We start from the raw sequence: 23,706 nt of genomic DNA on the forward strand, positions 1-23,706 counted from the left end.
CTGAACCCTGCATCTTTTGCCATTTGTTTGTCTTCCAGTTAGTAAATAGGACTTGTGATTCCAGCAAATCAGACGCTCAAGTCATCAAGTGTAAGTCCCCTTGTGATTCCAGCAAAATCACATCATACCACGAAGAGCTCATCCACACGTAGAGACCCTACATATCAGAACCTTGGAGTTACTCTGATTGATCCTTAGGTGAGATCTTCAGCAGTCGGGAAACTTTGCTCAAGAGAGGATAAGGTACCTTTAGGTATTTTATTCTGTGTTTGGTCGTGTGCAAAATACACATCAATAGGTGGTAACCTTGTAATCATCTGCGGTGACATTGTCCCTAGTCTTCCCTTCTTTGGGCACTACCATCTAGACTGTCCTGAATTCGGCACTGTCTCTCCGAATCAGGGAAAACTTCTTGGCTGGTTTGGGTGGTTTAGCTATAGCGGGTTCATTCACCTTCTCCAGGAATGCTGCGGTGACCTCCTCGGTTGAGTGGGCCTCCTTGGGAACCTTGGCCTTTAACCTTGCTCTCAGCCAATCCAGAATGGTTGATTGTTCTATAGTGTTCCAATCAAACTCGTCACCTGCCCCTCCTGGGTTCGTTGGTATGCCATCCAAGAAGATTGTAGGGGCCTCAATCTGCCCCCCGTCTGGAGTTCGGAAGAGCTTTTCCACCACTTCCTCAACTGGCTGGGAAAGCACTCTTACTTCATCATCAATCACACAGATGTTCATCTCTTGCTCCCCAATTGTACTCTGATCAGGCGCAATGGAAGCAACACTTAGGATGGAGTGACTTTCGCTGGATTCTCTTCTCTCACCTACAACCCTTTTCCCTGTGACCTTTGTGGAGCTTCCACCCAACTCCTTCCTCTTTCGAGACCCAACACTTTCTGGATTCCGAGCATCACCGGCGGAGGTACAAGGATTGACGGACAGAGTATCATCTACTCCCATTAATTCATAAGTTAAAGCCACACCTTTGGCCTTCAACTGTTTTGTCTTTTCAGATGCCCACCACCTTGAGTACTATTGATGTGTATTTTGTACACTACCAAACACAAAATAAAATACCCAGAGGTATCTTATCCTCTCTTGAATAAAGTCTCTGAATGCTGAAGATGTCGCGAAAAGGATCAATCGGTGATGACTTCAAGGTTCTTTTTGTAGGATCTCTACGTGTGGATAAGCACCAGCAGTCGTTGTATATGCTGTTTCTTCAAGGGGCCTTACGTACTTTCAGAGAAAGCTTGTCCGTGTTACTTTCTTTCCAAATGCAGGAACAGGATTTTCCTAACACTAACAGATTTCAAAAAATGTCAAAAGATAAGGGTTTCAAGGAAGGAATACTTGAACTATTCCTAAGAATGACTCAATGAAGACTAGACTTGATAAGATTCTACCAATTTCAGTATCGCCAAGAAATTACAACTCTACTGGAATTGATGCGATCTTCTAAGGGGATTCAAATAACTTTCAAATCATCAAGGATATAGATACTATCATAGAGATACATATCAATACTTCCAAGAATGATTGAATTCTTCATCAATCTCAATGTTTCCAGTTGACCACACAAGGCGTCCTTACAATCAGTAAGAAGCTAGTGGTTTGGAATGTGAATCTTATCAAAGATCAAGCACAACACTTCGTCCTTCAAACTTAGAACTTAAATGCTATTTCAACTAAGAGTGATTCAAGAAGATAAACAATCATGAAGATAGCCACAAGTATTGCAATAAAACACCATAACTTCAATATTTTATTGATCTCATAGCCAAATGGACAACAATTGTTCAAAATTCCTTCTTCACTACTCAATCTTGCTACAACAATAACTTTCTAACTCTCTTCTCTCTAAGCTCTCTCTCTTTTTTCTAACTTCTAACTTTTCTAACTCTTTAAAATGAAATGAGTGAGGGTATATATAGCATCCTCAAATACAATGAATGGCTTGGATCCATTCAAGATCAATGGCCAAGATTTTACAATGAAACCCTAATTAGGGTTTGTTATAACAAACTTAATTTTAACCAATGAAATAATTGCATTATTTGGACACATGTCTTCTCTGGAATATTCGACCAATGGATAGCCGGGTTAGGTACATCAAAGTTTGTGCCATCTTTAATGAACCAGGTACATTGAATCTGGACATGCTGAGGTGGACCAACCCGATTGGAGGAGTGATGACTAGGATGCCACCTTGTCAAACACTTGGTTGATGCTCAATTTGGTGATGCCTTCCTTCAAATGCTGGACTGGAAGGTAGATGGAGAAGGTCGTCCTTAATGATGCTGGACTGGAGGAGACCTTCCTTGATGATACTGGGCTGTAGGAGATCGTCCTTGATCTAGCTTGATCTTCTTTGATGAGAGTCTGCCAAGTAATTGATCCTCCGCCTTTGGGGGTCGTCATTTGATGCCTACACCAAAATTTAAAATTAGTCTTTAAGCATCATACCTTAAAGCATAGAATTTAAGACCTTTGAAGGGAATAATTCAAAACATTAATTTGAAAATGACATGATAAATCAAGAATTATATATTCTTAAATTAATTATGAATGAAAATTAGATTTTCAAGACTTAGACTTTAAAAGATTGCTATGAAATCAAAATAAGTCTTGAATAAGAACTTCAAACAATTTGATTCTTCATACCTCTTCTTGAATGCTTAACTATCAACCCTTGAAAATGGAAGGAAGAAGATCAAAATTCGCTGGATAAAGATTGAATTGTGGTCTTCCTTTGGATGAATTACGCCTCAATTAGCCTTCAAAAGAACTTCGCTTCCACTAGCCTCCAAAGACTTAGCAAATTCTGGAATTTAGCCTCCATTTTAGTAAGAAATTCGCTTCCAATCTGCTAGATTTCGCTCCTCCAATCTGCTCCTCAAAATCACATTTAGAACAATGAATGAATGATTTGCATTTTGAAACAATACTACTCTCTTATATAGGGCACTCACCCTAATTAACCATGAGGCCGACCTAGGTTTTTAGCAATAAAACAAATAAAATTCTCTTTAGAAAGAGGCGGACTTGCTTGTAAAAGCAAATAAATATGTTTTGAGCGCTCACTTTTATTTTTTTAATTTTAAAATTAATTTTAAGGCTTGAAAGGTGTTCTTTCTCATTTGTTTTAAGGCTTAAAATTAATTCATCCAATTGCAAATGCCTTAATTCATGCGAATTTCATTTAACTTCTTGAATTTGGCAAATTTAGAGAAAATTTGGGAATATTAAGTTTTGATTGAGGCTTAATGAAGTTTCCTTTCTCCCTTAGGCATTGAAATGTCCAAAGTGATGAAGGTCTAGATTATTTCAAGACTTGTTTATTTCAAAAATTGAAATTTTCACAACCTATATTTTTGCAAATTTCCATGACTTTGTCTTCACAATCTTGCAATTTGCCTTAGACTTAATCAAACGAGGTTGAATGATAGGTTTCTTGATGAATTCGCCCTGGACCCTTTGGAAGGGTCAGGAGCGATTTTTCCAATTAGGTCTTGAATACCTCATTCCCTTCACTCCAAAATCTCTCGGAAGGCGAGTTCATGTTTGTTTTGGCCTAATCAAAGTCTTGCATTTCAATTTTTAGTCTTTCACACGAGGAAATTAGGTGAAAATGTGATTTTCGCCCTGGACCCTTTGGAAGGGTCAGGAGCGATTTTTACATTTTAGGCCAAAATTCACCTTAGTTTGATCATTAACCTCTTTCAAGGCAATCTCCAGGGTATATTTATCTCCATCACTGAGTTGGCTCATCAAAACTTTGAAGGCAATACTACATTTTTGGGAATTTCGCTTTGGACCCTTTGGAAGGGTCAGGAGTGAAATTCTCTCCTGAGCTCAAAATTCACATTTTTTGAAGGTCTAAATTTCTTCAAGGCATTCCAAATAGGTTCTTTCATTGTAGTCCAGGCCTAGTTTCACTCAAATCTGGAAGAAAAAGATGACTTTAGGGTTTTTCGCCCTGGACCCTTTGGAAGGGTCAGGAGCGATTTTTCTTGCTTGGGCTTACTCCTCCATCATCTTGTCTTCAATCCACCCTTCAAGGCTAGGCAATGGTCTTCTTCATTCACTCCACCCAAGCTTGGTTTGTTCTTGCAAGGCAAAATAGGGGATTTTGAGATTTTCGCCCTGGACCCTTTGGAAGGGTCAGGAGCGAAAATCATCCTCTGACCTAGAATCATCATTTTTTGAAACAAACATCCACTCAAAGGTGGTCTCAAGGGCCTTTTCTACCTTGGTTTAGTTTTGCCTTAGCACAAACTTGACAGGAACATGTTGGTTTTAGGATTTTCGCCCTGGACCCTCTGGAAGGGTCAGGAGCGATTTTTAGGTTTTAGGGCAATTCCTTCATCCTTTCAACTTCAAATCATTTCCAAGGCAAAGAACATCATGCCTTACTCCTCTTTGAGTCCTGAAAACCAAAATCTTATCTTGAACTGCAAGGAAAATAGGAGGATTTGGAAATTTCGCCCTAGACCCTTTGGAAGGGTCAAGAGCGAATTTCCCTCTTGGCATCAAAACTTGCATTCTTGGGAATCCAATTCAACTCTAAGTCATTTCAAAAGTCCTCTCACACCCTTGTCTAAGTTTAGCTTTGCCCAAATTTTGAAAAAAAAATGACTTTTGAGGATTTTCGCTCTGGACCCTTTGGAAGGGTCAAGAGCGATTTTTACAATCTTGACCAAAAATCTTCATTTTTTTACCTTGAAACTTCTTTGCCAAGTAGGATTTCATGTTTCATCATGTTAGGATTAAGGTTTCATATCCAAGAAAGGCTAAAAAATAGGTTTATAAGGAATTTCGCTCTGGACCCTTTGGAAGGGTCAAGAGCGAAATTGCCTTTCCTAGCCAGAATCCTTCATTTTCATCACTTCTAAACATGTCCAAGGGTTTCAACATGCTCATTCTTCCTTTCATCATGCCTTTGACACCTCAATTTGACCAAACAAGACAAGAAACGCCTCCTATAGAAATTTTTGCTCTGGACCCTTTGGAAGGGTCAGGAGCGATTTTCTCATTTTAGGCCTATTCCATCATTTTTTCAAGTTAAAACATCTTCAGGAGGCAAAAGCAAGTTGTTCTTGTTTCATTCATGCCAAAAACTTGACCTCCTTCACTGCATAATGAGAGCATTTGGGAATTTCGCTCTGGACCCTTTGGAAGGGTTAGGAGCGAAATTTCCCTTGTCCAAAACTATTCATTTTGCATGCTTCCAAATCTTCAAGGATGTCCAATCTTCTTCCCAAGACACCCTGCACATCACAATTTAGCCAAAGTTAGTGAGAAATAAGCTCAAATAAGATTTTCGTTGTGGACCCTCTGAAAGGGTAAGGAGCGAAATCTCCATTCCAGGCCAAATTGCTCAGTTTTCATGTTTCAAACCACCTCATAAGGCAAAGTTAGGTCATTTTCTAAGCTAGGAACAAGATTGCAAGTCTATCCAGGGCAAGAAATAGTGTTTAGGATGAAATTCGCTCTGGACCCTTTGGAAGGGTCAGGAGGGAAAATCCTCTTTCAGGCATCATCTTGCTCTTCAAAAATCAATCAAATCCCTCTCTAGGCAAAAACATATCAATTCACCTCCAAACATGCCCTAGGAAGTATCACTTAGTCAAAAATGAGGAGAAAAAGAGGTTTACAATGATTTTCGCCCTGGACCCTTTAGAAGGGTCATGAGCGAAATTGACATTTTCAAACTAGATGTTACCTTGACTCGCTTCATCCTCCATCAAACTTGATCAAACCAACTCCTTTTCTTCACTGGCTCTGCTCAACTGACTTAGACGGGGAAACAAACAGGACCTTGACAAGAAAACCTTCTTTCAATCTAGACCTAGCCTGAGACCTATTCTCCCTGTCCTCTGATCTAACCAACTTGACTCCCCTAAAAGGCATGATTCATTATAGCAATCTTGAGGCTTCAGTCAGACGACTAACAATCTCCCAAAACAAGACTAGACTTAGCTTGAAAGAAACCCTAAAACGAGCTTCCAAGGTTTAGCCCTAATCTAACCAGCCCAGGCAGATCACTCACTCACTCAAAAACCTAAAAAGCAGAGAGAAAAAAAAAAAAAAAAAGCAAAAGGAAAGCAAAACCTAAAGCAAAAAGAGGGGGTCCCCATTCTAATGGGGCGATGTGTGAAATGGTCACAACAAGTACTCAACCACCGACCTCATGAGGTCTGCTAGATCTGATTTTTCTCCCTCTGTCCAATCTGTCAAGACTAAGGGTTCATTCTTCATCTTCTCAAAACCTAGTTGTTGAAGTTCTAGGCTTTCTTCTACCTGATCAGCAACTTTGAATACTTCTGTTGCTCTCACCATACTCAAAGGAATTGTTGACTAGAACCTCTTTCGGATCTCGAAACTATCGGCTGCATTAGCCCAGTAGTCTTCTAGATCCAGTTTGTGCTCAAACGTTGCCCCTTCGATCTTCTTTATCCTATGGAATGGATCGAAATCTTTTCTTGCCTTGTATTGATAGAAGGGATACCAGGCCAGTTCTTTCTCAGCGGTGGCTGCAGCCTGTGATGATGGACATGTTTCCAGCCCATTACCAATTGTAAGTGAGGACGTCCCTGCCTTCTTCTGCTTATCCCTTTGAATCACTATATACTCCTCCAATTGTCTCACAACCTCGAGCAACACCACTCGGTTGGTAGGGTAAGCTGGAAGCTTGTATGGAGGCCCAGAGAATCCCTGAATTCGGAGGTAAGTGAACTTTGGATATTGGATGTACCAACACCCGAACCAAGCGATGAAGTCCATAGACTCTTGAGAGAGCCTCTAGTGCAGGCCACCTTGAAGGGTCTGGGTAATGTGCATCAAGAAGGTATCATTCACCCTTTTGAAATGGAACTTCTCCTCCATGTGGAGCTGGGGATAGCAATCATATACTGGAAATTGGTTCTCCTTGTTCCCAACTTCTCCTCTACAAGTGAGACCTCTGTACCTGTAGGTCCTGGCTAAAGAATAGAACAAGTAAGAACTCATGAAGAAAGTCCTATTCGCCTCCAAATTCCTTAGCTGGCTGTCTAGGTTGTCACTAATCATACGGGCCCAGTCTATCATTTTTACTCCATTGATTATTTCATTAATGAAATTATACATCCAGGGTTCGAATGGAGCTCCTTGAGGATTTCCTATTATTCTATTGAGTAGGACAATCATGTCCCCAATGTCCTCCTTGAAGTATGCTCGCACTAGGCTCTTCCTCTGGAGTTTGGAGGCGCCCTTCCTTGGCTTGTCTAGCCAGGAATGGTTAACTATGGCATCATATTCCTCCAGGTGGTTGTGGTACAGACTGTCAGCTTCGTCCTTTGCCATATATACTGCGTTGTGGTACTCAGGGATCCTAAAGGCCTCTCTGATGGCCTCATCGTTGACATTCGCCAACACTCTTCCATCAGGTGTAACAATATCCTTACTGATGGGATTGTAGTGTTTGGCACATTCAACTACTAGTTCATTGCACTACATGGTGGGGAGGAAGCCGGCAGCGTGCACGATACCACTCTTCATCATTTTTCGCGCAATGGTGGTAGGCACAAGGTTGTCCAGACCAAACATTCGCTTCTTAAACTCCCTCAGATTGATGTGTCCGAGGTTGGTGTCGTTGATGTTCTTCCACTTTGAAGTCATCCTCGATTCTGGAGGAGCATCTTTGTCTACCTGGAATTTCATAATGTATAAGGCCTGCAGACAAACAATGGAAATTTTAAAGTTAGAAAAGGATTTGCAAAGTTTTGAAAATAATGGGGCTGCGAAATGGCTAAGTGTTGGAAAATTTTCCCCTTTTTTATTCTCATACTTAGCCATAAAAATCGAATTTTCACCTTAAAACCCTCAGTCTTAAGGTTGGTTGTGGTTACCACCAAGTGTCAAAACTTTCTAAAAAATTCATACTCAGCCAAAAAAATGATTTTCTTCCTCCAAATTTTTTTGAAAAAATCATTTATTAAATTCTGGAAAATATTTAGAAAATTCACAATTTTAATTTCACCTCTGACTTGGATAGGAGTAAGGCTAGACTTTTCTCCAAAATATTCAGAAAATTTAGAAAAGTTGCCTTTCTCCAGAAATCTGTAAACCTTCTGCCAAAAAATATTATCCCACTTCTAGCAATATCTAGAATTTTCTCCAGATGATCTTCAAACTGACATACTTTACTAAGCTCTCCTTAGTAATTTTGAACTTCTTGGTGTAATAATGAAGTTGATAATGAAGTATTTGTAGACAAGGTAAAGCAAAACCCCTAAAATCATCCAACTCATACTTCTAATTCTAAAAAAAAACTTTCCATTTTGATTTTAGTTTGAAGATATTCATCAATCCTCCAATATTCCCTTTCAAAAAAAACAAAAAAACTTCCCATTTTGAATTAAGTTTGAAGATATTCATCAATTCTCCATTATTCCCTTTCAAAAAAACTTTCCATTTTGAATTAACATCTCAATAATTTTCCAATATTCCTTCAATATTTTTTTCCTCAAAAAAAACTTTAACACTTTGGATTTATTTTGAAGATATTCAATAATCCCTAGATATTTTCTTCATTTTGGATTTAATTTTGAAATCTCTGTGGATTTTGTGACATCATGTTGACTTTGTTTGACCTCCCATGTGTAGGTTGATTTTTCGAATTTTATCTCCATCTTCTTCAAATTTTGGCGGACATTGGATACCTCTCCAAGGTATGGCGGACTTTGGTGACCTCTCTCCCACCTTGGGCAGACTTTGGTGACCTCTCCTCAGGACCCTCCTAGCCTATGGCGGACTTTAGGCATCTCTCCTAGCCTATGGCGGACTTTGGAGGTTGCTCCCAACACTTGGCAAGCTTGGGCGAACTTTGTTGTTAGCTCCCACATGACCTCTCTAGGGTGTGGCGGACTTTAGGCAAGGCTCCTCTTGCTTGACTTAGCATCTTGGGCGGACTTCTAGCAAGGTTTCCGCATGACTATGGCGGGCTTTGGTGTCTTCTCCATCTTGGGCGGACTTCTAGTGCTTCTCCTCATTGGGCGGACTTTGATCACTCCTCCTCCTTAGCCTCCCAACCTTGGGCGGACTTTGGAGAGTGCTCCCACATGGCCTCCAAATGCATGGCGGACTTTGGCTAAGGCACCTTCATGGCCTCCATCATTGATGTTATTTGGCTAAGGCATTGGGGCGGACTTTAGCCTTTGCTCCAACATGGCCTCCTTCAAACTCATGGTGGACTTTGGTGAGAGCTCCTTCATGGCCCCCCCTGAGGTGTGGCGGACTTTAAGGATAGCTCCTCCATCACTTGGGCGGACTTTAGCCTTCCCTCCTCCTGCTTGGGCGGACTTTGGAAGGCTCTCCACATTGACCTCTTAGACCTTGGTGGACTTTAGAGTGAGGACCTTCATGGCCCTTTTACCCTTGGCGGACTTCAGAGTGTGCTCCCATGTGACCTCCCCAAACATGGCGGACTTCAGGGTGAGCACCCACACAGCCTCCTAAGGCATGGCAGACTTCAGGCAAGGCTCCTTTATGGCCTCTCTTGCATCGTGGTGGGGTTTGAACCTGCAAAAATACTTCAAAACCCTTGTTAGCCAGACTTAGAATAATTTTAAGAGAAATTTCAAAATTTCACAGTTTAGTCTAATTTAATCGGATTAACTTGAAATTTGAAATCCATGCCTAGGTGGATCATCTAAAGTAGCAAAAAGCCTAAAATCTAGGGATTTAGCTTTTTAGGTCGAAACTTGGATTTTTTCGAGTTCGGGTCGAAGCTGGTCAGTGGTACAAGTGTAAACCCTAGGTTTGCACCCCGAAAAAGCAAAAAGCCTAAAATCTAGGGATTCAGCTTTTTTAGGTCAAAACTTGGAATTATCGAGTTCCGGTCGAAGCTGGTCAGTGGTACAAGTGTAAACCCTAGGTTTGCATCTCGAAAAAGCAAAAAACAGACACCCTAAAAAATAGGAAAAACTTTCTAAAAATAGCCATACCGGGGATCGGGTTGAAAATGCCAAAAACGAAACTTCCTAAAAAATAGGAAAAAGCAAAAAAAACAAACTTTGTAAAAATAGAAAGTTGTCCAAATTCGTCCAAATCGATTGCGATCTTCGTCCTTTGGCCTTTCTAAGCACTCTAGTGGTGTTCACACTTTGGAATCACATAACTTGCAAAAACTAACTTTCAATCGTCAGGGCCTGAAATGCTCTGAACTGGACAAGGCTTGGTGAAACTGCAGCAAAAGGTCATAGGACGCTAACAAAACCCTAGAAAGCAGGAAAATCAGAGGGTCCCCAGTAGCAATGGGGCGATGTGTGGAAAAAGGTCACAACAGATCTCTAGAGGGAACATATGAAGGACCAGTAGCAAGTATATCTTTGAACACTTGTTTAAAATATGGAAAGCATGCCACGTGAAATGGTATGGCATTAGCATAGAAAAATTCGGCAATATAACTGTCAGCTACATCTCGTAATTACATATTAAAGTTGTCTGCAACACATGTAGATTTAGTAGCAGTAGCACTAGATAATGGGTGCAAAAACTCCATTGACATTCCTGTTTTTTTTGGCTTCACCCTCTGTGCAACCTAGTCACCTTGGCCTTCTCGATTAATTCTATGTTTTTGCATATTTTTACCCCTTGATTAGTTATACCTATTTGATGGAAGTAAACTCATTTAGCTGCCCCTGTATTCTTCCTTGCAAATATGACACAGCCATACTCTACTCCTCCCTGAATTTTTTTTCTTGATGTCTATGGCTGTTGCATGTTGTAAAAGTGATTTTTGGGGGGTTAAATGGGCCCTTTGCATATTTTTTCAAGAGTTCAGAAGGGCATTTAAATGAATTTTCTGAAATGTGTCCCTAAAGCGCCCAAACTTTTTGAAGAACTTCCATGGCATGTTTGTTCAATTTCGATTTCTTCATCCTCACTATCCCCACTTCTGTTAGAGCTCATTGTTTTCTTTTTGGGGGGGGTTGAAATGTAAATTACAGCTGCAAGTGAAAATATAGAACTCAAACAAACAAAATATCCCTCCAAGTGTTTGAAATTTTGAAAAAAAAATGGAAAAAATAATTGTAGAAGCATACAAAAAATAATGAACTTACCTCTTTCCTTCTTTCACTTGGTTTTCCTTCAGCTGTGTTTTTCTTCCTTCAACTGTTCACAATTTGCATATTGACACAAATGAGGTTAATTTTTTTGAATATTTTATTTTTGTTTTTCGGTTTAGGTTTTTTTCGAAGGGATGTCGGGGTCCTTGTGGGCCCCTCACTCCTTTGTTTTTTATTAGTTGTTTTTATTTTTTATTTTTTAAAAACAACTTAAAGTTGCCTGTGCCATAAGGGATGGTTAGCCATCCCCAGCTGTTTCCTCCTGTTTTGCAACTGTACTGAAAACATATCTGTGTCTTTTTAACTTTTGGTGACAGCGGGGGATGTTTCCAACTCAGGACGACCCGATTTTGGCTGGGTACGTGTCACCAGGCAACATAGATTTACACTCAACATGCGAAAATGTTGCAACAAAATGTTGAAAGACTTTTTAATATATTCTAATGCTATTGAAAGTAAGCTTCTTTTGGACACGAATCATGGGAAGCAATCAAGTAAACATTTACAGCAGTAGAGGAGCTGCATCACTTGGGTCTGTAGAGAAAAAAGAAACCGGATTGTGCACAAATGACTAAAATAGGTCAGGAGTTGTTAGTACGTTCAGTTACATCCTAAATGTTTAGGACTATAGAAGTGTACACTCTGAAAATAAATTAAATTGAAAACACTTGAACAAGCTATATGTAATTAGAGATTATTTAGAATCACTTATCACCTTGGTTGGTACATAACCAGCACAAGTTCTGTTCTTTTAAATCTGCGCCCATTGCCTAGGCTCTTCCCTTAACCATTTCATAGTGTGACTTACGAGAATATCTTCACACAAAATCCATAGTGAATATTGATATTCATAATAGTGCTCTACTTTATAAGCATTAGTGAAGTCTTCAAGTGGAAATGTCACATGCATTAGCAATACTGTTATCATCAATATTTAAGCATAGTAAATTTGTTACGTGGCTCATGATGTGTAGTATACATCAATAATCATTATGAGATCTACATGTTTATATTACATCCACATATGAAAAGTATTTATAGTATTTTAGCTACGTATGTAGTGAAAAATCAAATGATACACAAGGAATATGAAATGAACGAATGAACGGAGACCAAATATAGATTAGGTGTTGATCATTATCTATTTTGAAAATAGAGAAACTAATAAAATTTAATCAAATTAATAACCATATTGATCCTTTCTTATAATCAAGACACACACCATTGACATCCAGCAACGTACAATTCAACTTATAATATTTATAAGTACCTTACTATACTCTAAGTTATGCACTGAATTAAAAGAATGCCATTTGAATGTCCAGGGGACTTATGGAAGTCAGTCACCTTTCTTGAATTAATTCTCTTTATTTGGACATTGTTGCATCGTAAATGTAGAATACATAACAGAAAATGACATAACAAGTTGTCCAACAATGAGTTAAACCTTAGAAATTCAAAATTTAATAGAAACAAATGGTAAAGCGAAGTACAAAATTCCATCCAAAATCAATGTCGAATCTCCAAAAGTGTAATCCACTCAATGTTAAGATTTGATGAGTAAATTAAACAGCCCAGTTACTCATTTATAATATAAGAAAAAGCTAAAAGCAAAGTTTTGTAAGCAATTGTTACAGGCCATTCTACCTAGATATCTAAAAACAAGTGAAAACTACGAGATGACTCCTGGCCATGATTATGTTTGGACATAAACTATAATCCATCCTTCGCCAGGATGAGAGGCTGCAGCATCACATACACCAATTCCAGAGATTATATACTAGAAAAACTATAACATCAAGAATTACATATAATTTTCATCCATTATAATAATAAAAAAATTAAGTTATTGAATCAAATTGGGTTAGGGTATGATATGCTGGGTTAGGGCATGATATGCAGGTGTGACATTTTTTTTAGTGGACGTGTTCATTTAAAACTCATAAATATATACATATTTGTTAGTAAAAGCTATACAATATTAATACTCTGTTAAGTTAATATAAACTATAAAGCTTTACTATATTAAATTTATTTTTGAACATGTTAAATATTAATAATAAATATTAAATATAATTAGAGTTGCATAGACACAGATACAAAATTATATATATATATATATATAACAATTGAATAATAATATTAATAATAAAGTTGACAATAAATAATATAACAAATATATTATTTGTAATAAATTAAGTTCAATAAACAATAAATAAATGTAAACTTAATAATAGTTAATATTAAATTTAAGCCATCATCAACACTCTCACAAAGAGAAAAATAATTTGTATTGATTTTGGTGTTGTAGAAGTCTTGGTAACCATAAGCAATGAGAAAGCTGAACCAATGCCTGTAAAATTACCTGCTTTGGGTGATCAGACTCCATATGAGATCTCAATCCAACTTGATACTCGTGCTAATGAAGAGCACACACCTATACTAAGGGGATCTGGGGGCTGAATCAATATAATACAATCCTTTACTTTTTCAACTTAACAATCACAATAACATTAATTTCACAATATCATTCACATAATATCTTTCAACTTAACAATCACAATAACATTAATTTCACAATATCATTCACATAAAATCTAACAATTATGTAACACAAGTAGAACACACGATTTACGTGGATATCCTTACGGCAGAAAAGCACAACAAAATATTGCTTATATTGTTAAGTTATAGAGATCAGATTTTAATTTCAATCTGCCTAAAAGATGAACTGATAGACACAGATTTGTCACAGCACAAGAGGAGAATTCCAAATCTATTTGATTATAGTGAAGATTGACTGAGAGATGATTTGATTTAATCTGAATGTGAATGGTGAAAGCAATGACAGTAAATCCGAACTGCTAATGATACTGGACAATTCGAATATCTATATATGTGGGACTGTAGAGTTATAATTCTATTTTCCTGCACTTCTTAACCTTGCTTCTTAACCTTATATATAGAGAGAGAGGGAGATCGAACTAATATAAGAGCATCATGTCTAAACCAATCAACACGACCCTCTTAATCATCACGTCTCCCAACCATCATGTCTCTCTATCAAATCGGTTAGACATAACACGTCTAAAGCAAGAAGATAATACGGTTTGATCATTGAATCGAATCAAGTATTAACACGTCATTAGTTAACATGAATTAATAAGTAATTAATTCACACTATTACATAGAATCGATTAACATATGAATCGAATCATATGTAATATGCATTACATAGAATCGATTAATATATTAATCGATATATGTTGATTATCTCAAATAATCGAATCATATGATAGTTGATTCAAATACAATGTATATTCATTATTATTTTATTATAACATATAATTAATTAGTAATCTAAGTTGTTTTAGATGACTCAGTCAGATCAGATTACTGACTGACGCTAATCTTCAACATATATAAATTCTCCTTTACAAGCTTCATGGCCGCCAACCCATAGGAGATGCCAATCTCCTCAATTCGTAGGCACCAACCTTTTGAAGGGTGAATTATTGCAGACTTGAGGGCGATTTTATTGCATTCAAGGGCGAGTTGTTGCAGACTTAGAGGCTATTTATTGCAGCCTTGACGGATTTTTTATGTAGACCTTAAGGACAAATATTTGGATATCTGTGAGTAAAGATTCTTGAGCAGAATTGAGAAGATTTTCAGATCTGATTGAAGAAGAAGGTCAAACATTCATCATTTTATTCTTTTGAAGTTTGGGGCATCATTTCTAAGAGATTGGTGTTCTCTAGCTGAGTTGGTGCTCAGTTGAGGGGATTGGTGTCTTCAGTGGATTGGTGACTACAAAATTATCTAAAGGCAACTGGTGTCTCCTGTGGGTTGATGCTTACAAATTTTGTAAGAAGTTTTCAATATAAAAGCAATATTTTGCCATGGTTTTTTCCTGCAAGGGTTTGCACGTAAATCTTCTATTCTTTTGTGTTCTTACTTGCTAGATCTTGCATGTGTGGTTGATTAGACTTTATGAAATATTACTGACATCTAATCCAGATTTTAAAAGTAAAAGTTTGTTGATATGCTGATTCCCCCTCTCGATTCGTGTCCTCTTCAGAATTATAGCTTAAAATGTTTGAAGTTATCTTTCTTTGTTTGAGCCTTGGCATTTTGTTTGGTCTTTTGCTTATTTCAAGCCAAGTCATTGAACAGATTGTGATCGCATAAAACCACCCTATAAGAATTATTGAATCAAATTATTGACGTTCAACAAAGAGCAATTATTGACGGTTAAAAAACATTAGTCTCGCTTTAAATTGGCTTGTAACAGAGTACGAGAGCTCCTAGAATTCTTTGTAGGAGAAATGGGAAAGTGTGAGATACATTGTGGGGCAAAGGTGATCACGAAACATATTATTCCTATTAAGATTATAAAAAATTGTCCTTTTCCGTCTAAAAATCTGTCTTGGAATCGATTCTATGACAGAAAACCTCAGATCATATCTTTCCGGTTCATTATATCCGAAGTGTCAATACAAGAACCAGTGCTGCCAAAGTTTTATAAATTCATGGAAAATAATCCTTAGCACAATAATAATTGTTAATTGGTGCAAGCAGAACAGGATGAGTTGATTTGCATTATGCAACTGTAAATGCAGTTTCTACGTTGTCAATGTACTAAAATGCTTTTGAAAAAATATCATGTTCTGTAGGGTGCAGTGTCGAATCATTGAAGTAAGTAACAAGATTGGACGTTGGGTACGTTCTCCAACGAGGCACATTTGGAGAATGATAATGCAACTGGTGAAATGGCTGGAAAGTGTCTATTTGAAAAATCAGGTATCTAGTTGTGTATTTTCAAAGAAGGGGATGCCAGTCAATAGAAAAGATTGAGACATGCATATTTAGCTTTTCCTAATATACCTTCACATTTTGAGGAGATGTGTAAGCATGGATGTATAAATGTCAAGTACGAAAGCCATTGTGCATTTCAAATCAATACGTGGTTGATTGCCGGGCAATTTTTCCTTCTTTGACGAAAAGGAGGTGGTGATTATGAATGGAGGGAAATGGCTATCCAACTTTCAAAGCATTTATTATAATGTATCTATAATGCATGAGAAGTAATCTATTATAATATATTTATAATGTATGAGGAGTATTGTTGTCTTGGTGCATTCTAAGAGCTGGATAGGAGGATAAATAATGTAGAACAGAAGATAGAAAGAAAGTTGTTAAATTTTGTTTAGCATTTGGAAATATAAATAAAGAATTAAACAGCAAACTATTAACAAATCATTAGTAGAGATATTAACTTCTAATCATTAGATATAATTGGCATTAAGGGAAAGATCGCCTATAATAATTTAGAATTTCTGATAATTTTCACAAAAACACAGTATTTCTTGTTAAGATGAGAATAAAAGATAATATTTGATTCTCTTGAAGATTTTTATCTAGATTAAAATATATTTTCATATCAAACATTTACTCCTTAGCCTTCACCTTTTGACACTAATCTGTTTGCCCTATTAATGTTCTCCCTAGTTGTCATTCCACCTCCACTCATCCTTCGGTAAAATGGAGTTTAGGTTTTGGCAAATCAAAGAAGATCATATATAGCTTATGTAGCTTTTATAACTAGCGAAAAGCAATGAAAGTAAAGATAAAAGATCAAATTTGATTTTAGAAAAGTGAAACAGAAGACAGTCAGAATTGGTACTGAAAAAGAAAAGATAAAATCATGTTTGATTTTGTACTAGGACTTAATTTTCTGCTTATTTGTAATTTTTTCCCAAGTGTAAGCTCTTTTGTTTTGTCGATCAAATCAAAATATATGAGGATGAATTGACTAACTAGATTAAATTGTGCAGTCCTGTTGATGTAAAAGATGACATTTCAGCGCAAGGACTCATCCAAGTAAGCAATGCTCTATTATCGCAACCTATCATTTTTAAGATGGAAAACTGAGAAAGATTCCTTCAAATCTTTCAGAAATGACTCAAAAACTTATTCTTTATTTTTGAATGATTGAATAGTTTGCAGAAGCTTATGCGAAAAAAGGTTTGGTGCACTTGCATCAGATTTTTACACCTGAAACCCTTCGTGTTCCAAAGTCATACGAAGAATTAATGGAGCTTGAGTCCATTTTTAAGGTGTGATTCATGGTCACGAGGTTAATATTCATCTTTATACGATGCATTAGCCATACTCATTATATTGACATGCACTTTGTTAGTTCTCATATGATTTTGTTTTTCTTGGTTAAGGTTCTAGATCTATATGTTTGGTTGGGTTTCCACTTCAAAGAAAGTTTTCCAGATTATGAGGTAGCATCTTCTCAAAAAGCACTTTGTGCCATGTAAGTTTCAAGCTGAAGTTATTTCACGTCAAATATTTTTAAAAAAAGAGAGAGCATGGACTGGAATCGTTAAATATCAAGTGGTCCTTGGCTATCTAGCATTTTGGATGTATAATTTAGTATATGATACACTTTAAATTAATTATTTTTATAAAAAGTTTATTTGAAGGAAGGTTTTTTAATGCAGGTTAATTGAAGAATATTTAGAAAGATTAGGATGGAAGAAGCATAAAAGACGTTCAAACCAATCAAAAATTTCTTTTAAGCAGAAATTGCTTTTACAAATGTGAGCTCATTGTCCGAGTTTATAAAATAGTATCCAATTTTGTAATGTAAGTTTCTAAGGTTATTTATATTTTTTATGGTCAATTTAATAATCAAAATGGGTTATATCCATTCTTTGTGATGAAATTGTTGGGATTATATAAGATAACTCAAGGTGGTTTGTTATTCTGGGTAAAATATTGTGTAACATATCTAAATTAAAATACAATTTTCAAAAGATTTTTAATAATTTAGATATTTATAATAATTTTAAGTACTCAACGATAATTTCTTTTATGAGTAGTTATCTTTTAGCATCCTTTAAACTCGTGATATTTAGTGATAAACAATCATGAGGTAAGAGGACCTACAAAATATACAATCCACTACTTTGAGATTTTCTCATTATAATTGATTTTTTTAGTAACAAAACTTTAATGAATGCATTCCTTAAAAATTGTCATTATATATTTCAAATATGCTATTTGTATTACACGATCGTTTTGTTAAGAGTAGGTGTGCTATTTATCTTGTACATGTAGAGGTCTCTTGGAACTTGATTGGTCATAAAAGAGTAAGTAATTTATGTATTTCTAAGAATCATGCATGGAAAAAAATGAGATGTTGTTTGAAGGTGGAGATATGTGTAATTATTTGGGGATTTAGAAAATTATTTGTAATGAGAAATTGAATAGGGGATTATATGGTGGCTTTGGATCATCTTCCATTTTTAATGGGTGTTAGATGCAAAAGTGTTTCAAGTAGGGGTGCTTAAGAGTTACATGCTAACATTAGTGAAAGACAAAGATGCTAGTAGAGTACTTATATTTTAAATTTGGGGTCACTCTCTTGTAATGAGTGGTGAGAATTCTTACCATGGTATTGTGGGACTTTGTTGGGCCTATACTATTGACTTTTGGTGGTGTTTCGATTTTTGAAGAGTATATATTGGGTGCATGAGACCTGGACATTATTTTTATGCAAGGTTATGGTGTCAAGATTCAAGGTTGAAAAGCATGGAAGATATGAAGTTTGATATTGTATCGTGTGTTATTGAGGAGACATTAGTTTCATTGCTTTTGAGGCTCAAGTTTTATCAAAAGGGATTCTCTAGGGTATAATATTCATTCTTGTTTTTATGGTTATTTTTATTTATTGTTCTTTATTAGATGTTATTTAACATATCAAAATGTTATTGAGATTTTTGTAGACTAGTGTGTGATTTAGAAAAAAAGAAAAAAAAATCTAACATACTAATATATGACAACCATCATTATTTGATTTTAATAATTGTCTTTTCCTTTTTAAAAATAATTTGATCATCTTAGAAAAAAGGATTGGCAAGTTTCTATGCGAATCTAATGTTTTGTGATTAATTGTTTGAATAAATTTCATGGACTACATAGAAGATATTTATTTAATATTCTCTTATTTTCATTATTTTTAATAATTCTAATGAAATTCTTATTATAAAATGTATCTCATAATAGAAATCAAGAATTTAATGGAGTTCAATTTTTTTATTGAATAATAGAGAGTATAGATACTACTATAAAATTATTTGATGATAAAGCTTACAAGTTCAATGTTAAGTTTAAACTATTAGTAAAAATAATTTACATAATTTGTCATTAGAATGTATAGGAACATATGAAGATTGTCATTTGAATTTTTTTTTAATTATATAAGCAACACATTAAGGTGCTGAAAATTATACAACAAAATGCTCCTAGAGTACAAATACACATGCCACTTACAACACACAAGCATAACCACAAACATCCCTTATCAAGAGTGGGTTGAAATTTCACCCACAACTTGAGTATGAGTTTGGGAAGAGGAAGATGAAAGACTTTTAATCTATCTACTAACAATAGTTCAACCAATATTGTCATCCAACATCTCTTATAAAGGGGAGCAAGAGGGGAAACCCCCACAAAGGGTTTGTCAACACATGAGTAGCGAGTAGTAGGAAGATGAGGTGATAGGTGGCCATGCACCTCATGAGGTTGGAATTGAGTAGAAGTAGTGACAAAAATAGGTTGGAAACATGAAGCAAGAGGATCCACAAAATCAATTCATTATCATTGGACGAATCGTTATTATTATAGGAGTCATCAAATGAAGCAGTAGTAGTGTGGACTATTAAGTGATTGTCACAAGCTTTCTTCCATCAAGTAACAACAACTTTACAATGCAATAGAGAACAAGGATGTTGCCAAATAATAGCCACAGTAATTTGAAAAAACAAGATTCCATTATAATTTAACACATTAATTAGTTTTATTTTGTATAATATTTTAGTGAATGATGAATTTATTTAGAAACTTAAAAGTAACTCTTTGAAATGATAATTCTTGTATTCATTAAAATGTATAGTTAACGTATGTTTAGGCATCAAAATAATTAAAAGATTTTAAATATTTGAGTTTATATATTAAAAAATATTAAATTGTATAATATATACATTTTTAAGTATAATAGATTTAGTTATGCAGTGGATTAAAATGAGCATGTGAGTACATAGTAAACAATATAGTTTTTTAATTTTTGATATTTGATGTGATTTAGACATTTTAAAAAGTTGAATTGAGATTGGGATGGAGTGATTGAATTATTTGTAATGTGAAGCGTTTTACTTAATTTTATTTTTTTTGGTATAAAAAAGTCATATTATATTAATATATAAGTATAAAAGGATACATAATGGGATGATTACAGACTGATGCCGACAAAAAACTTGAGACAAAAAAAACACTCAAGTCAAGAGGATGAAGACACAAATTAGAATGTCTTTGCCAAATGATCTTTGAACTAAAACTGTTAGGATTTGGAAACGAATTAGAAGAGCAGAGAAACAAAATAATGAATTCACAACAAAGACAAATAAGACACAAATTTATCGTGGTTCAACAAACTGCCTACGTCCACACTTAAAGTAGGCGAATCAATTTTATTGATGACCAATTCGGTTTGTTCATACACAGTTGCAAGCAGCTCCAGAATATATGCATAAAAAAATGATATTCCAACAGCTCTTAAAGAGCTTACAAATAGAAGTTGAAGAGCCAAGAGTTTTTGGCGGTAAAGGGAAGGAGTCGGTTGGACTTCACTTCCAACAATCTCCCACTGAAGGCCAACGAACTGCCACAACAAGTAGATTCCCTGACTCAGTCCTTCTATCAGATATTGGAAAGGCCGAGAGAAGCTTGACAAAAATCGAACTTCTCCCACTTAACAACTTTAGTGAGCACATCAACTGGATTCTTTTCGGTATGAATTTTATCTACATGAAACTTGCCTTCTTTGACCATATGACGAACATAATGATTACGAACATCAACATGTTTTGATCGAGGTTGAGATGTCTAATGTTTAGTCATAAAGATGGCACTACTATTATCACAAAACAAAACAAAATCTGATTGCTTCAAACTCAACTCGTTAAACAAGAGTTGCAACCATACCATCTCCTTTGCTACCTCAGAGAGAGCTATGTATTCAGCCTCTGCAGTCGATTGAGCAACTGTATGTTGTAATTTAGAAGCCCAACTAATCGCTGCCCCAACAAATGTGAAAACATAACCTGAAGTAGAGTTTCTTTTGTCTAAATCTCCAGCAAAATCAGAATCAGTAAACCCTTGCAAAATTACCTTGCCCTTCCCAAAACATAAGCCAAAATCTGAAGTACCCTTGAGATACCAAAAAATATACTTGATCGCCTCCCAATGTGATTTGCCCGGATTAGCCATAAATTTGCTCACCACTCCCATGACATGAGCAATGTCCGGACGAGTAGACACCATAGCATACATAAGACTTCCAATTGCAAATTTGTATGAAATTTTGTCCATAAACTCCTTATCTTCTTATGTTTTTGGACACAATTGAGAAGACAACTGAAAATGAGAGGCTAAGGGTATGCAAACAGATTTAGCATCCGCCATACCAAATCTGTCTAATAATTTTTTAATGTAGTCTTGCTGAGATAGTTTGAGTTTTCTCTTTTTCCTATCTCGAAAAATAGTCATCCCAAGAATTTTCTTTGTTGCCCCTAAATCTTTCATGGCAAATTCATTAGCTAAGTGAGTTTTAAGCTCACTAACAATCTTCATGCTTGTGTCGACCACTAGTATATCATCCACATAAAGAAGAAGTATGACAAATTTGCCATTGGAAAGCCTTTTAAAATAGATGCAAGGATCAAACTCGCTATGAGTAAACTTGTGATCAATCATGAATTTGTCAAATTTAAGATACCACTGACGGGGGGCTTGCTTAAGGTCATACAAACTCCGTTTCAATCTGCAATAGAGATGTTCCTAACCCTTTTTAAAAAATCCTTCAGGTTGATGCATAAACAGTTCCTCGTCAAGATCACCATGGAGAAATGTTGTCTTCACATCCAACTGTTCAAGCTCAAGATCTCAGGCTGCAACCAATCCCAATACTACTCGGATGGTAGTCATTTTGACTACTGGTGAGAAAATTTCTTTAAAATCGAGGTCTTGTTGTTGAGCATATCCCTTGACAACTAGTCTTGCTCGAAATCTTTTGCGACCACCAGCTTCATCTTTCAATTTATACACCCACTTATTTCGTAATGCCTTTCTGTCAAGCGGAAGTGGCACCAAATCCCATGTCTGATTTCGCAATAGTGCATCCATTTCTTTGCACATTGTAGCATGCCAGTTATCACAATCTGCAATTTTACAAGCTTCTTTGTATGTTGCAGGCTCTGTTTGATCATAAATTAACAAAGTAGGCTCAGCTTCTTCACAAAATAATGTCATAATCAGAGAACTTTACAGGAGGTTGCCTCTATCTGGTAGATTTTCGCAATTGACTCTCTATTGGACTAGTGGAATCAGACACTTCATTTGTGCTATGTTTATGCAAATCAATGTTGTTTACATTTAATGTTTGATGCCCACAATGATTTTTACCTTTTGCAAAGCGATCTACCTCAGTGTTTTCCAAAAGACAAGGCGAATGAGGTCCACCCGTACCATGTAGATTCTTGTCCATGCAATGTGAAGGCAGGTTGCGAGAGTGGGGAGTCGTGGAAGCATCCTCCACAGTCTGCACGGGAGGATGACTCCTTTGCTGTTTGACGACAGAGGAGGAAACGCCTGCAGGGAGCCCACAAAGGACATCGTGTGAGGGGTGTGGTGATGAAGGCTGCAGTGTAGGCGGAGGTGAGTGTGCTGCATGGTGTGGAGACTTCGCAGCATGCTGTGGAGATGGTGATGCAAGCCAATGTGAAATTTGTGGACTATGCCGCCCAATGTGCTTCAGTCCAAGCAGAGTTGACTGAGATGTAGGTCACGGCTCAAACGGGTTGAAGACACTTTCAACAGTCTTCCTGCAAGCCCGTGAAAATTGTGATGTGTTATCCGATCCCCCTGTTCCATGGTGTGCCATTTCAAATGGTAGTGGCCTGTCATGATAGATGCTTTCTTCTTCATCATTCTCAGTCTGAGAATTATATTCAACCATGGTAGATGACATAGGGGCTCCCACTTGACGAGAGATGTGAGGTAGAGCACTGGTAGTAGAATTTTGAAACAAAGACATAGGAACATACTCTTTTTTTAGTTTATTGGAACCTTGTAGTGCAGGGAAGGAAGTCTCATGAAAAATTACATCCCTGGTGCGAACAATTTTTCTGTGAACCGGATCCCACAACCTAAAACCAAATTGTTCTTCGCCATACCCAACAAAAATACACTTCTGCGACTTGGGATCCAATTTGGTTGGTTTCTCCTTGGGTATATGCGAGAAGTCTTCACATCCAAAAACGTGAAGATGCGAGTATGAAATCTTCTTTCCTTGCCATTCCTCTTCCGGAATACCAAAGTCTAATTTAGATGAGGGACTTCGGTTGATCAAATATACTGCCATGTTACAAGCTTCTGCCCAAAATTCCTTGCCTAAACCTGCATTTGATAACATACATCGTGCCTTTTCAAGGATTGTTCTATTCATCCTCTCGACTGCACTGTTTTCTTG

General features: G+C 36.5%; 1 protein-coding gene across 8 annotated transcripts in view; it reads left to right on the forward strand.

Annotated features, from left to right (window-relative positions):
- LOC131036035 (ATP-dependent RNA helicase SUV3, mitochondrial) overlaps positions 1–17,944 on the forward strand; it is a 242,567-nt gene extending 224,623 nt beyond the window's left edge. For 6 of the 8 annotated variants that reach the window (XM_057967835.2, XM_057967830.2, XM_057967829.2 and 3 more), the window contains 4 exons: positions 16,943–16,988; positions 17,108–17,224; positions 17,339–17,430; positions 17,618–17,944. In XM_057967835.2, the coding sequence (XP_057823818.1) occupies positions 16,943–16,988; positions 17,108–17,224; positions 17,339–17,430; positions 17,618–17,720 (358 nt within the window). In that variant the 3' untranslated portion in view covers positions 17,721–17,944. Of the gene's footprint in view, positions 1–15,781; positions 15,909–16,942; positions 16,989–17,107; positions 17,225–17,338; positions 17,431–17,617 lie in introns of those variants that run through there. The other 2 variants (XM_057967834.2, XM_057967836.2) reach the window with 2 other exon arrangements.
- Positions 17,945–23,706: the final 5,762 nt, after the last annotated feature.

The sequence above is a fragment of the Cryptomeria japonica genome, chromosome 10 (assembly GCF_030272615.1).
Source record: "Cryptomeria japonica chromosome 10, Sugi_1.0, whole genome shotgun sequence".
Lineage (NCBI taxonomy): Eukaryota > Viridiplantae > Streptophyta > Pinopsida > Cupressales > Cupressaceae > Cryptomeria > Cryptomeria japonica.